We start from the raw sequence: 15,075 nt of genomic DNA, 5'->3' as shown, positions 1-15,075 counted from the left end.
GGGAAGACAGCAGACCTCTTTCCTTCCATATTTTCTTGGCTCGACAAGCTCCCTGCGTGTGTCAGCCCGGAGCACGGTGAAAGGAAGCGTGTCCTGGTCAATATTTCCCCAGTGGCACGGGGCACTGAACGTCAGCTCCAGCTGCCAGGGGGCTGCACGCTCCTGGCTCACTCCTTGGCAGTGCAGTGCGTGAAGGCAGCCACGACGGGGAGCTTCCTTCCCGCAGGATGGAGGGTGCTGGCAGGGCAGGGCAAGAGGCCAGGCTGCCCTCCAGCCTGGGGGGCAGGAGCTGGGTGCTGGTCCCTGGCTCCCTGGAGAACGCAGTGCAGCAGGGCTGGTACCCCCCAGCCCCACCGAGGACCCCTGAGGTGGTTGCAGGGCACCCGGCTCCGTCTCTGCTCCCGCATCACCTACACGGCCAGCCATCTCCAGTTTAGGGTCTGCGGCGACCTGGTGACCCGAAGGGTGTTCGGAGCCTTGGGGCAGCTGGGGCTGGAGCTGGGCTCACGCACATGGGCACTGGTGCTGCAGGCGACTATTTCAGGGCATCTATTTCTGGCCCCGGGGATGGGGAGGGCATGCAGTGGGAGGCAGGCGCCGGGGCTCGCAGAAGCTAAAGGCTATTTCTGGCTCTGGTTGCTGACCCGCCAGGCCACCCTCAGCCAGTCACTTCCCCTGTAACTCTCTCGTGCCAGGCTCACCCTGAGTCTCCAACCCAAGGCTCCCTCTGCCACCCACGTCAGATGCTCCTGGGTGGCACGGGACGACTGCCACGCACCACGCAAGGTTTGTCACAAGACCATGACTCTGGCTGTGATCTTTTGATGTAAATCTGCAGTGGGCTGGCAATAAATGCCCTAGGAGTGCTATCAACAGGCAAACAATGCTCCTGAGGAGTGTTTTGGTCACCCTAGAAAAGGGTAACCTACAGACTGAGGCAAAGAGGTGGGCATGTTGAAAAAAAGAACGGTCATTGCCGTCCAGATGTCACACTTCACCTTGTGCTAAAGGCTGTGAGCTCTGTGGCCTGGACTCTTCCTCTGTTGACCATCCCACCGAGCAACCCCAGGCAGAGGGCAGAAGCGAGCAGTGGGCATCAGGAGTGGTCCCAGAGACCCCAGTGGGACAGAAACGCGTTGGCTGGCACCCTCACATCTTCCCCACCAGCTTCTATATATGGCCCTGCCCTCTCCGAGCCCATCGCACTCGGATCTCAAGTGACACACTGGGGAGGGAGGGGGGGGTGTCTATTTTTAGCCCCTGAATGGATCTGTGCTGGAGCCGAGCTCTCTGCCCCTGTCAAGGGTACAGCATCATGTTGTGCTGGGAGGATTTTCCTGCGTGGCTCTTTGAATGGCTCCATCACCGGCTTAGGTTGTGGTACAGGTAGGATGCAGCTTTGTGATGTCTCTGCTTCTTCTCCTACCGCTGGATCCCCCCTCCTGGTTTCAGGGCTCTCTTGCATCTCCCTCCCCAGAGCCACAGGTATGGAAGGGTCTGCCGTGCCTTGCTGAAATGCCCTGGTTTGGACTCTGCTTCATGCTACCTTCATGCACGATGCCGTCACAGCAGGAATGCTCAAGAGCATCAATCCCTCACTTTTTTTAATGGGCTGTAGGCAAAAGGAGTAGGAAAGGGCTATGCGAGGTGCATCCTGCTGTGCTGCTGTGGAGAGAAACCCAAACCCTGTGCTGCAGTGCTCAGGGAGCAGAGGCAGAAGGGACCTGAGGGGGGGAGCAGTGGTCTCTCTCACTGCTGGCTGGGTTATGATACCCCTCGTGCTGGGTCTGCCATCCCCTCCCACTGATTTCAGCTGGAAACCAGTGAGGATGAGTGAATGCGGATGGCAGGGAAGCAGGACAGGAACCTGAGGGGAAAGGGTTAGGGGCATCCACTTCAGCAATGTCTGCTGGTGCTGGTGCCCCCTCCTCATGCCCTGATCTCTCCAGCCCCTTCCCCTTGCTTTGCCGCTGCAGGCATGGATAACTTCGAGTACAGCATCCAGCTGAACGACAGGGACTGGGCTGAATTCTTCTTGGCGTCGGAGGAATGCAACCTAGCACCGGCCGCCCTGGCCACGGCCGAGGAGCAGTGTCTCAGTGACATTGAACAAGGGGACGGCGTGCCCGGGAGGGACTGCACGAACGGGCAGATCGCAGCGAGGGTGGGCAGCAGGCCAGGGCCTGGCACGGGAAGCTCTGCCCCACGTGGGGTGCCCGGAGACGCCTCCCCGCGCTGGCCCGCCGGCGGGCACCTCTCCCTGCCGGAGCTTCTCTCGGGCAGCGAGGACGAAGCGGACCTGGGCTCGGTCGGCAGGTTTCTGTGCGAGAGCGACAAGCCCGGCTGCCCTTCGTCCGCTCCGATGCCCAGCGCGCAGGGGAGGCAGCAGCCCCCCTGCGCCCCCGCAGCCGCCCTTGCCAGCCCGGCCGAGAGCAGCCCAGGGCAGGACGCAGCATGCGAAGCAACAGCGTCGGAGAAAGAAGCAGCCAGCGGCAGCCAGGCCATGGAGCCCCTCGGCCACCCAGCTGGAACAAGCCCCCCAGAACAAGGAGGGGAACAACCCCGTGGCAGTTTGGTGGCAGCGCAGGCAGGGGATCCGGTGCAGGGCAGCTCGCCGGCACTGGCTACCTCTCCAGAGGTGAGGAAAAGTCCTAGCAGCGCTTCTCGCTCGGAGCCTGGGCTACGGGGACCACTGCGTGACCACCTGCCGAGCCCAGCCCTGGAAACTGCGCCCAGAGCACCCGGCTGCCCGGCACGGGAGGAGGCGAGTGGGGAGAGAGCAGGTACCGAGCTGAGCTCCCCGGCTTGCTCCCCGGACGTTGTGAGGCCCAAGGTGCCGGGACAGCTGAGAAAGAGCCGCAAGCAACGTGGAGCCGGTGGCACCGAGGCAGCCCAGGGGGACAGGGAGCTTGCGGGGGCTGCGGCACAAGGGACTGTGGTACCCGTGAGGGCACCTTTAAGCTCACCACTGTCCTCACGAAAGAGCAAAGGGAAGGAGAAGGCAGCCAGGCCGGCTCCTGTGAAGCTGGGGAGTGAGGAGGCAGGGGAGAGCAAGCGGCTGGTGCTCAGCCCTGGCATGGATGAGGGCAGTCCAGCCACAAGCACTCCCCCAAAGCAGAAGGTGAAGGAGCCGGGGGCACAGTCCCTGGGGAAGGCGAAGGCCACCAAGTATGCAAAGCCAGGGCAGGCTGGTGGCTTGGGCATATGTGACAACGTGCCGGTGATCCCTGCCAGCACAGCCACGGCTCCTTCAGGAGAGGCATGCCCAGAGGCACTGGGGAAGCCTCTCCATCCCAAGGGCATGGCAGCTTCTGGAGGGGATGCTGCTGAGAGAGCTCATGGGGAGCCTGCAGCTGAGACCCCCAGGGAGCTGGGACCCCCTTGCTTTGCAGCCGAGGCCTCTGCAAGGGCAAACACTCTGGACGTGACTTGGCCCGAGATGTACGACTATTTGTTCTGTGACTCCCAGGGGGAAGAAGAAGGGATGGAGAGCTCAACAGAGGGGGAGAAAACACCCTTAGAAAGGGAAATATCCTTGCCTGAACTGTATGAATATTTTTTCAATGAACCAGAAGGAAACAGAAAAAAAGTGAAGGGTAAAGACAGGAAGCGAAAGAAGTTCAGCAGCTTGGACCACACTCAGCTGCAAAATGAGGATCCCGACTCGGCTCCAGTCAAAGACTCCCTGGTTATCTCAGTGCCTGAGGTGTATGAACACTTCTTTCCAGACAGGCCTGGGAACAGGGCAGGCTGGAGAGGGATTTTCTCCATCACTCCAGCCTCTGAGGTGAAGAAAGCTGTGGGGGCTTTGAAGTCCTTCTTGCGACGGCCAGTGCACCTCATCAGAGGCCAAGCCCCAGCCCCCCAGGCTCTTGTGCGGAGAGGATCCGGAGAGAAGCTCCCGCTCATCCCTCTGGCTCCGCTGGGAAGAGGCCAGGCGCGACCAGAAGGTTTGGACATGGCCCTTGCACTGACAGGTAAAGCGCTGTTACCCCCGGCTCGCCGCGGTGCATAGAGATGTGCCTCTGCCTCGTGTGACCCCCCCCGCTCCCACCGCTCCGTGGGAAGCCTGGTAGCCAGCTCTGGCCCTGCTGCAGCCTCCTCCCCTCCAGCCGCAGCAGCGTGGAGGCCACTTTACAGATGGGAGCGTTTTTGGTGGGCTCTGCCAGGTGTAGCTGGTGTGAAATCCCACTCGTGGCACGTGAACCTTCCCACGTAGCAGCCCCGGGCTTTAGCAGGAGAAGGGTGGCTACAGCCACCGCCATGACCTGCTGTGTGGCAGCAGCTCGCTCTCGTGATGCTCACGCTTGTCCCTCTGCCAAGCGAGCGTGGCTGGCCAGGCCCCGCAGGCTGGCTCCCAGTGCTGCAGGAGGCATGAACTGGGAAGCTGGGTATACGCTGTGCATCTTTGCTCCCTGCAAACTCCAGCCCTGGGGCAGAGGTGGTCATGACAGCATGAGTGCAACAGGCTGAAACTCAGTCTGGCCTGAAGTCCCTGTCCTAGCTGATTCAGTTGTCCCCCTGAATGGATATAACTTCCTGTGGATCTAATCTATTCTTTAGCACTCTGGCCAAGGAAAACTTACTGAAGCAGAGAGCTGCATTAAACGTGGCTGGTGTTATTGCAAGGTCTGGTAGAGATAGGGATCCCCCACCCCAGTGCCAGCCAACTGCCTGCAGAACTACATGCCTGTATTTCTGATGAGGGAATGGGAGGCAAAGCAGCAAAATCCTTCTGTACCAAAGAACTCATGCTCCTGAGACAAGGCAACGGCTGCTGAGCTGCTGTCCTGTTAAGGTTGGGCTGATAATTGATCAAATTTTGGTGGGGGAAAAGGTGTGCACAGAGTGGAACATGTCCAAGGCTTCCAGCTGAAAGAGGTTAGGGGGACTTTAAAACACACGCTAATTCGAAAAAACACCCTCCAGAGACCTCAGAGGTTACCTGAACATTGACTGTTACTGGAGGCAGGTAAGAGAAACAGGAATAAAGGGAGAGCAAGTCTGACCCAGTAGGACAGCCAGCATATTTATCTTAAAGCTTATATGATGCTTACAGCCCCAGTGCCTCATAGTTAATATTAAAGCCAAACAATGAATGAGTCATCCCAAAGGGTGCCTCAAAATAGAGCTTCCAGTCTGTTTGCACAGAGAAAAACCCCTTCGCCATGGTCATAGCTAATTAATAAGCCAGCTTTAATTAAAAGCCCGATCAAATAAACATAGGAGCAAAAATAACCTACTCTTGCAACACATCTTCAAGTTGTGCCAGACTGGAACTCCAGCAGACAGAGAAATGCAGAGCCCTCAGGGCTGTCTCACTCCCTGGTCCTAGCAGGCAGCGGGAGTGAGGTGGGATCCATGGAGAGATGCTGAGCACTGGTGCTTCTCGGGGGCAGGTGTGGTGCTCCATGTGTCTCGGGGCACCATCTTGCAGGAAAGGGAACTTGCTCAGAAGGACCTGCCTGCAGCCCCAGCACATTGGGAGCCACCCCAGGAATTGCTCTCTCCTAAACCCGCTCCCCAGACCCGCTTCCAGCCACCAACAAGGGGTGCGCTGGGAAGGCGTGCAGGGAGGTGCTGAGGCAGTCAGAGGTCCCGGAGGCAGTGTGTCCGCTGAAGTGTAAAACTCAGAGAGGTGAAAAATGTGCCCCTCTCCTTAGAAAACGTACCTGAGTCCTAAATAGACATGCTTGACTTGACCAATGGTGGAAAAAAAGTATTTTAGGAGGCAAAATGTGTGACAAAGATGTATTTCTCTGGGAGTGCAAGGGACTCACTGCCCCGGCAGGACTGGAGACTGGTGTGGCAGAGGAGGCGGCGTAAAACCCCTCGTGCTCTTCTTCTTCTCGCAGGGAGGCCCCAGGCTCCGCTGGCGCTGACACACAAAGACATGTGCCTCGTCTTCTGCGCCTTCGCGTCCTGGGCTGTGAAGACCTCCGACCTGCAGGCTCCGGACGCCTGGAAAACCAGTACGTACAGTGCCCAGCCTGGTGGGAGAGGGGCGGGAAGGACCTCGGGGAAGACGTGGCGGGGAGAAAGGCAGGGATGCTAATGTGCCTAACGGTGCCTGTGGGAAAACGCACTCATTTTCCTGCTTTTCCAAAGTGTCCTGTTACTTTCTAATACCTTCTCTCTCCTATAGAAATGGCAGTCCTTATTCATACTCACTTACGTTGTCCTTTCCCCACACAAAGTGACTGCTGACTTGAACTGAGCCGTAGGACAAGTCTATTCCTAGCTTTGGCCCCCACTCCATCCCAGCCTCTGACAGGGGTCAGTACCAGTGTGTCAGGGGAAGAGAGGCTTCTTTAGGATCCCTGATGGCTAGAAGCTGAATCAGGACCTTGAGTAGGCAGGTTTATATTCCTTCATCTCAGCTGGAACAAATGCACATATTTTTCTAATAAGCTGTAGAGGTATAGTCTTTTTTCTAAATGCAGTTTAGCTGAAGTATTATCCTGGTGCGCTGAGTCCTGCAAGTAAACAGAGCTCTGTCAGTTCCTTTCCTCTCCAACCACAGCATTTGAACAACTGGTGGGGAGGGAGGAAGCTTGGGCAACACAAATTAGCTGAGCTGCGGGTGCGGGTCGCTGGAGGAGCCGAGCATGGGGCAGGGAGTGCAGCAGCCGCGCGCGGGGTCCTGCCCGTGGGCTCTGGAGAGCCCCCACTGTGGGGTGAGACGTGGGGGCCAGGGCTTCCCACTGCTGGTCTGGGGCAGGAATGTTCCCCACTAAGGTCACACAGGAAGCTGACACCCCGCGCTGAGAATAGCTCATTAGCTAAAGTTGCTCAGTGCAATCATCACAAGGAGATTTTGGCCTGCTCCTCCTTGCCTTCTTAGTATTAAATGGTAGATGTGGCCTTAGAGAGGGTGTGAAAAGCAGGATATGGGCCTCGTGCCCTCAGGATTGCATAACCCAGCGTGCAGCAAGCACCCCGGCGAGGAGTGGAGGGGGAGACGCATTGACATGCCACACTAGCAATTCTCTTTTGGCATTTTAAGTTCTAGCAAGTTGAAATTCCTCATGTCCCAGGCTCTAACACGTAAATCGAAATCAAGTCTGAATTTAAACTGGGAAGTCCAAATGGATGGTTTGGGTTCCCAGTTTTGCTTGGGCCCAGATCAGGGGAATTTGACCTCTCTTATAAGCCAAGATAAAAACATTAGCTGAAAGTAGAGAAAAGAGATTGATTCTGTATATAATCTCCATTAGTTATTTTTTATCTCTACATTTTCTGATTCTGGGTTTGGGGTATTTTATGCTTTTGCCTGGGATCAGAGTATCCATGGATAACCCACAAAATTATAATTTTTTTTTGGCATCTTCCTGGTCCAAACAGAAGTAGAAAATTAAGGGACTGTCCTGAAGCCCTGGTGAGATATCCTACTGTGGCCCTCTCATCTGAGATTAGATCCATTAGATTCCCGCATGAACGTGTATAACTAACCACCACCCATCTCTACCACATGCACGAAGACTGTGGTTGTGTATCCCTTAGAAACGGCCATTTCTTGCGGAATGGTGGTGTGATCTGTGTGCCCAAACTATAGGACTAGATGTGGTCGGTCGGGCTGTGGGCAGCTCAGGACTGAATGCCCAGGGAGCAAGCACAGTGTGGTAGGGATGAAAAACAAAGGCAGGAGGGGACTGGGAAAGGGAGGGGAGTAACATCACCTCCCTCCCGAGGCCCCATGGACCAGAGTGAGCCAAGTAGCTTGTGGTCTTGGAAAAAGATCTTCAAGTTTGGAAGAAGATCTTCAGGTTTGGAAGATGAAAGCACCCAGGCTCACTCTGGAAATGTGTTGGGCTCTTTTCCAGTGTTCCTGGCAAGTTTTGGCACGCTTTCTGCCATCCGCTACTTCAGAAGGCAGGTCAGAGAAGGACACCCCCGGACCTAGTCTCTGCGCACACCAGAGGTGCTTCGCGAGGACAGGCGAGGACGGTGGAGGCAGAGGCTGGGGACTTTGTTCTTGGGCAGTGTGAGAAGCCTGGATCCCAGCACCAAGACTTCTCTGGACCCATCCCTAAACGGGACAGGCCGCCACAGGAAGCAGGATCCTTCCGGTGACAGTCATTTACAATAACGGTAGGCAGTTTGTACCTGTACTGGACAGAAGAGGAGCCCGGCGAGGGCTGGCTCTGTTCTTTCTTTGCACACTTCTTGCATACTTGTGCTATCTCCTAGGAGTAGTCACAGTGTCTGTTCCAGGGCGCTGCTTGTCCGTCCTCCCTGCTGAAGTTACCTGGTGGCAAAGGAAGGCGCTGAGGTGGTGGAGGGAGGAGAGAGCAAAAGAAACCAGCAAAGTGCTTTGTTCCTATGGAAGGGTTGGGGTATCTGTGAAGGAAAAGAGGAGAGAGCTTTGGGGAAGAGTTGCCTCTGTCCAAAGATGGTGCTTTGCTAAGCATGTGCTGTCTGCGTGCGGATAGCTGGGCAGCAGCTAAAGGGGGATGGAGGGGCCACTCACTTGGCAAGGCCCAGGTCTCCCGTGACCGGTTTGGCTCACTGCAGGAGGACTCATCCTCTTGGATTTCACTCCGAGAAGTCACGGCTCGTTCTAACGGTTCGGGAGCCTGAGATAGGGTTTCTGTTGCGTGCGGCCGCCTCAGCCCTGCTGAGCCAGAGCCGCGGATGCAGTGTTTGTCCCTGCGGGTGAGCAGCACCCACTGCAAGGGCACAGCTCGCTCCCGTAGGCAGAGGATGGGCAGATGTCACCCAGCCAGAGCCAGGGGCAGCCGGGAAGGAGGCTGCACAGGATGGAAGAGGGGCTGCAGGGGCAGCAGGGAAGGGGGCTGAGCTCAGGGGAGCCTCAAGAAAGAGCTCTGACAGGGGCAGGAGCATGTTGGAGGGGAGGAAAAGGCACGTGTACGTGTTTTGCTCTGACAATCACCAGATGAAGGGTCTAGATATATGAGTCGGTCCTTCCACTGCCTCCCATCCTAGAGACGTAAAGTTGACTGGGAAGAGACACCGGGTGAGGAGGTGCCAGGGCTGTGTGTAACCTCGTGGGGCTGGAGGGGACCCGGAATGGAAGGTGAGGTGAAAAATGAAAAGGAAGTGGTTCAGTTTCTTCCCAGCCTCTAGTGCCCTCCTGCTCACTTGAGGGCATTATTCATGAGGGTTTTTCTCCACTCCCAAGTGTGGTAACTGCACGAACGTGAGATCTGTTAAGCACTTAGGGACCAGATCCACAGATTCTGGGGGAAATCTACCCAGAATACCTGTGCAGATCTGCCTGTGAGTTTTATAGGAACACAGTGGCAATGTTTGTCTTATGAAACCAGAGAAGGGAGGTTTAGCTCTTTCCTTGTAATGCAGAGTGCCATGCAATTTTAATGTGTGTAGGGTTGTACTGAAGACCATGTATTATTGCTGATAAGAGAGCACACTGTACAGTTGTACAGTGAGATATGTAGCAGTAAATAGTGAGAGAGAGATGTACAGGCTCTATATGGACTATAGTAGCTGTATATCCAGTAAGAGGAGTTTTGTGGAGGAAGAGAACAGATAAAATATGCTGGAAGCTTCTAATAAAGATCTATCTCATTTAATACTTTTGTGTACATTCCTGTGTCTCCGTTGTTTGTGTGTGAAACTGCTGAGTGATTACTGAGTTTTAAAGAATCAATCCATTATGTGTCTGTTGATACAAAAATGTAGAAGTTGCTGTGCTGGTTGAGGAGCCCTGGGGGGCAGAGCATGCAGGGAGGTGGGCTGCTTCTCCTCTCCCTTGGCTCAGTCCCCATGCCTTCCCCTCTGAGACACATCTTGGCTGTTGCACATCACTAAGAGCCTGATCCAGAGAGCCCCGCCCTCCCTCCTGCCTCAAAAGCTCTTGGGACTCGAGCAGGGTCCTGCTCTCGCCAGCCCGCCAGCTTGCTCCTCCTGGCCCCCCCCAAAATGACGAGTGAGCACAGGTCAATGCACAGCAGCAGCTCCCAGGTTGGGTCCATCGATCCTCATCGCCCCTGCTCTCCCCGGTCCCCCTTGTCTCTGCCAAGCTCTCCAGGACGAGCTGCAGCCAGGAACACCTGGCACTGCAGCCTCAGGACCTGAAAGTTTTGCCCAGCAGACCCACTCCCTCCACCGAGCAGGAGCGTGGCAAGCACAGGGGAGGCTGAAGTGTTCGCATATGCTCAGTTTTACTGTTTATCCAGCCATAATCCATTAAGTGCTCTCCGTGTTCTCAGTGGCAGGTGGAAATACAGCAGCCTTGGCATGGCGGGTGGGTAATGGGGGAACAGCTGGAGGAATCAGGCAATTTCATTATGCAGAGCTTTCCTGAGAGACCGTCACACCAAGCTGAGCAAAGCAGAGAAAGGTCAGAGGAGGGCAGCAGACAGGTTTGCTGAAATAAAGGGGTCTCTGGGACTGCCAGCTCCTGTCTCAGGGGGCTCTGGCTCTTCCTGCCTGGTTCCTCATGCAGAGTGAAGTGCCCAGGGTAGGGGACATAGCTACATCCTGAACAGTCACTGCCGATTTCTTGCTGGGTTTGAATTTTTCAGCTTTTGTGTTTTCTAGCCTTGTCACAGAAATCTGGGGGAAATCATGCCTTCCCTTCATTTTGCAGGTGCAGGAACAGTTAATAGCCCTCCCAGCCATGTACAGTACTCCCAGATGCAGTGCTGGCAGTTAATAAGTGATTGTGCTAGCAGTCACTGAATTTAATACTGGGTAAAATGGTTGGGAAAGCTGTTCTGGTTCGTCTCAATGTCTCAGAGATTGCAAAGTTGGCCTGAAGATCTCACAGGAACCGGGAGGGTTTCTGTCCAGGAACCATAATGTTGAAGACACTTTGGATGACATTGGCCAGGTTTGGAGGGGGCAAGGCTCTCTGCTGGGATGTGAGGAGTCTGCACGTACCCACGTGAGCCAGATCTTTTCTGAGCAATGCCCTTGCTTTGGGGACCTCATCTTCCCTGGGGAAGCGGTTTTTGTTCTCAGCCGCTCCCCACAAGCCAGAGCTGCAGACGTTTGCTGCGATGGGGGTGCTGCCCGCTCAGCTCACAGCCTGGGCGCCTTTTGAGGACTGAGCCAGCTCAGTCAGTCGAGGCTGGGCTGGAGAATTTCATCATCAATGTACAGCTGCTAAATCGCTGCTGGGAAGAGACTTGTGTGTCCTCTCCTGCCACCATTGCTTGAAGGCTCTGTGCATGGTTTTTGCAGGAAGCCGACTTGTTCTGCTGCTTGTGGGCAGTCGGGCTACAGTCGGAGACTACCATCGGTTTTCCTGAACTGCACAGTCGGGAGGCTGCAGGAAAGCTCTTGGGCAGAAAACTAGTTTAGGGGTGTTTTGGGTGCAAGTAGTAATACCAGATACAATCCAGAAAGCACTTAGACCTAAAAGTTGCAAGAAGCAGGAATGGTGGGTAAAGGTTTCCACTCCCAGTGCCCCGCTCCATAGGTGACTAAAATCACCACGCTCGGGGTGGGACAAGTAGTCTCCTGGCTGTCCCTGACCTGCTCAAGCTGGGAAAGACACAGTGGCATTTGTTTTCCCACTCCGAGGGACACAGGGTATATATCTCACTCTCTCAATGCCTCTATCCTAGTATTCAGAAACTCGGACTAAGTTTATTTCCAGGAGAGTTCAGTACTCACATTATGCTGTAGGTAACTTGAGGTGCCTGTCACCTCTACCAGCCAGTGCCCTTGGCCTATCTGTGATAACTGGTGTCTGATCCTTTAGAGCTTGGGCTTGGAGACGTAACTGGGATTTGGCACCTCCTCCTGCTAAAAGTTACCAAAGGTGCAAGATGAGCCATCAGGTTATAGGTGCATTTCTCACTCATTTTGATCTCTGCTAGAAGAAGTGGACAAGATAAATATTTCAGAAGATAGATGTTTTCAGCCCACTGCATAAGCGAAAGGAAATATTGAAAGATCTTGTTGGTATCAGATCAGCTCTGGGAGTGTCTACTGTGCTCAGTCAAGCAGCACTGTCTCTAGTGTCCTTCAAGGAAACCAGCCTGGGCTTGCCTGCAATTTTAACGCTTGGTTTATTCTCCGACCTTTTAAGCTCTCTCCCCTCCCTCCATGGCGAGGTCATCTTGCCTGTATCTCACCCCGGAGGCAGGAGCCAGGAGCTTTCACCATCTTTTGCAACAGCAGCAGCCACCACAACAGAAACGACCTTTTCAGTGCATCCTCGCCGCCGTGAGCCTGTTTTCCCTTCACCAAAGAGCGTGTCAGCGCCGGAGGTGGGAGCTCTGCCATCCCACCCCACTTCTTCGCCTTGCACGTAGCTCCCACATCTGACACCCCGTCTTGCCAAGTAGATGAAAAAGTCAGGCAGGTGCAGTGACTCCGTATTTCATCTGGCCTCGATTCCTCGTGTGCCACCAGCTGCTGGAGTCCCGGCTGGAGGGGGGCTGCGTCTCTGCCCCCTCTTCTGCAGCAGTCAGTTTTGCTGGAGCAGTTCCTTCGCTCCTCTTTTTTTTTTTTTTTTTTTTCCCTTCATTTCTCTGTAAATAAAACCAGAGCAAAGCTTCCCATGGACATTTCTGCCAGGCCATTTCTGAGTCATGGCTGTCTTCTCCCTGGCAATTCAGAGAGATTTCTGAGGGCTCGCAGCGCTGTGCCAGACCCAGGAGGCAGCGGGCAGTGACCTCTCTCTTATCTTAGGACTGACGGAAAAACCAGTCGCTTCGACAGAGCATGACATATTTTGGTGGATTCCCCCACCCACAGGGCAGTGAGGGAGTTGCTCATCACAGACTAGAGCAAATCCCGCACATCCTCAACTCCTCAGGGTGCTAAGGGCTCTGCAAGGGAGGCGTTGGGTTTTCTGAGCAGAAATGGGGAGCAGCTTTGCCCGGCAGGTCCTTTCCCAACCTCAGCTGTGGTTTCAGGCAACAGCTCACAGGCAGCCGACAGGAAGAGACACGCTCACACAAAGTGCTCACCGAGGAATTCCCAAACCTTAAGGGTCTTTGTAACTACAAAAAAAAACGCAGAATGAAGGAGAGGGAGCTGGCCAGGTGGGCTGCTCTGCTGCAGCTACACTGTGTCTTCAGTTTTGGGGGCTTTTTTTCCAAACTCCTGAAGCCAAAGGCGCAAGTCACAGGCTCCACTTTTTTTTTTTTTTTTTTAAATAAATAAAGAAAATGCGTCTCTGCTGTTTATTCTTTAAGGAAAAGAAAAAGAAGTTTGAAATTGTGGCTTGGAAATCAGAAAGCAGTGAGAAATCAAGCAGTCCATGCTGTTTCAATAACTGCTCTGGTTTTCCAGCTATGGCTTTAGAAGAAAGGGGGCCTGATTTGGGACTTTTAGCACTTGGAGGGAGTGGGAGAATGGAGAGATCATTTGTCAGTGAGTAAATTGTTGGCAGCTAGTATCATCTCATGCCTTTCGTCTCCCTCTGTGAATAAAGATGCAGCTATCCCATGACCAATCTGAGCGGCGGGATGTGTACAGGCTCGCTGGCAGCTCCAGAGCACTGAGCCTGGTTCAGCCCATATTTCTGCTGTAGCCAGGCTGAGAAGGATGAATACATTTTTCAGGAAATGAGAGGTATTTTGTGTGTTTACAGGTACAACAGTTCCCATTTTAATGCAACCTGCACTGAGATGTCTAGTGCCACTTTAAGTAAACCCTCTATTTTTAAATCCTGAATCTGCATAAGAAATTTGTTGGAGGAAAAGCAAGAGAAAGAGGGTTTTCACGGTCACAAGGCAGGTGTCCATGAACAGAGCTCACAAACACATCCCTGTTCCCACCTGCTACGGAGCTGCCAGGGTCAGCATCTGGGTAGGAAATCATCAGGGGAAAACCAATGGCCAGCAAAGCTGACGACTTGGCAGGGAAGAGGCTGTACTGAGGAGCTTGGGTGTGGGTCTTAACCAATCTGATGGTTATGGGGGCTGGTTTGAAAATATTTTAGGGCTTGTACACACACATAAATTTCTCTGCGTTAATTATAATATACCAGCCTCGCAAAGCTGTATGGCTTTCTGCTGTAGGGACAGGTAGAAGGAGAACAGGAAGAAGTGCTGCGTCCAGGGGAGCTAAACCCAGCTGGGAAAGGGTGGAAGCAAAACTCCTTCAGCTGCTCGTATGGCAGGGGCTGCGTAACCATTTCAGTGGCAGTTTGTTATCACAGTCCTTAATTTCTACAGGGTAGCTGCGGAGATACAGCAGGGAGCCAGCCATAGTGGTCAAGTGGACAGCAGCCTTTAGGGATGGGATGCTCAGGTCCTGTTCACACCCACAACCCCGCTCTCTGTTGGGGCAAGCCCTTGACGGTGCCCGTTTGCTAAGGGCAGGCTCACATTTCATCCTGAAACGCTATGTTCTGCGCCGGGCAGCAGCTGGAAGTAGCCACACTCTGCCCCAGAAGCGCGGCGGGAACAAGGCAGGAACTCGGGCACAGACGCACGAACACGGAGATGGAGTTCAGGACCTGAAATAAGAGCCAGACCGACCACGGCAGCTGCGCACAAAAGCGTGCTGGAAGTGTGAGAAACGAGCAGCGTGCATGTCGAAAGGGCAGGGTTTGAAAGAGTGACAAATTTAGCCTACAAATGTTACCCGGGGAGGAAAGTTGCCACTCTGGGAGCAGGACCAAGAATTGCTTTAGAAGCTGCGTCGTGTCTCTGCAGTGTCCTGAAACCAGGATCTCTCACCTTGCTACTGGTGGCTCTGGGCACACACGTGTCGCCGATCGATGTGATCGCACACCACAGGTTGGGAGGGCAGAGGCACAGGATGGGTACGCTGGGTTTCTGCCGCCAACACATCTACCTCTTGCCTGGTTCTTCAGCTTTGGAGCACCTCCGGCTGCAGCACAAACATCTTCCCAAGTCCCGGCGCCTTCCAGCAGCCACGGCTGTGGGTCGCTGTCACACAGAGCAGCGTCCTTGGGAGGGCAAGCCCTCTGCCTGCCCTGCTGCTCCCAGCCCCAAGAGATTACTGAACTTTAAACTGAGGGCTGCATCCAGTTCCCCGCCGGTCTCCCCTGCAGGATAACTCTGCAGAGGCAGCCAGGCCACCTGGTTTTCTGCCCAGAGCAGATGCAAGGACAGAAGTAGCCTACAGGCATCTGGATGCAGTCCTCGGCCCACTCACCAGGAT

General features: G+C 54.6%; 1 protein-coding gene across 1 annotated transcript; it reads left to right on the top strand.

The window, feature by feature from the left end:
• Nucleotides 1-1,978: 1,978 nt before the first annotated feature.
• Nucleotides 1,979-9,502, top strand: PERM1 (PPARGC1 and ESRR induced regulator, muscle 1). The gene is made up of 3 exons (XM_033007641.2): nucleotides 1,979-3,977; nucleotides 5,856-5,972; nucleotides 7,824-9,502. The coding sequence occupies exons 1-3, from the start codon at nucleotides 1,979-1,981 to the stop codon at nucleotides 7,901-7,903; spliced, it is 2,196 nt and encodes a 731-aa protein (XP_032863532.2). The 3' UTR covers nucleotides 7,904-9,502.
• The last annotated feature ends 5,573 nt before the right edge of the window (nucleotides 9,503-15,075 follow it).

The sequence above is a fragment of the Tyto alba genome, unplaced genomic scaffold, assembly GCF_018691265.1.
Source record: "Tyto alba isolate M040663 unplaced genomic scaffold, T.alba_DEE_v4.0 Super-Scaffold_20000042, whole genome shotgun sequence".
In the NCBI taxonomy this organism is placed as follows: Eukaryota; Metazoa; Chordata; class Aves; order Strigiformes; family Tytonidae; genus Tyto; species Tyto alba.
Note: the sequence above shows the minus strand (reverse complement) of the source record. Positions and strands in the feature narration are given on the sequence as shown.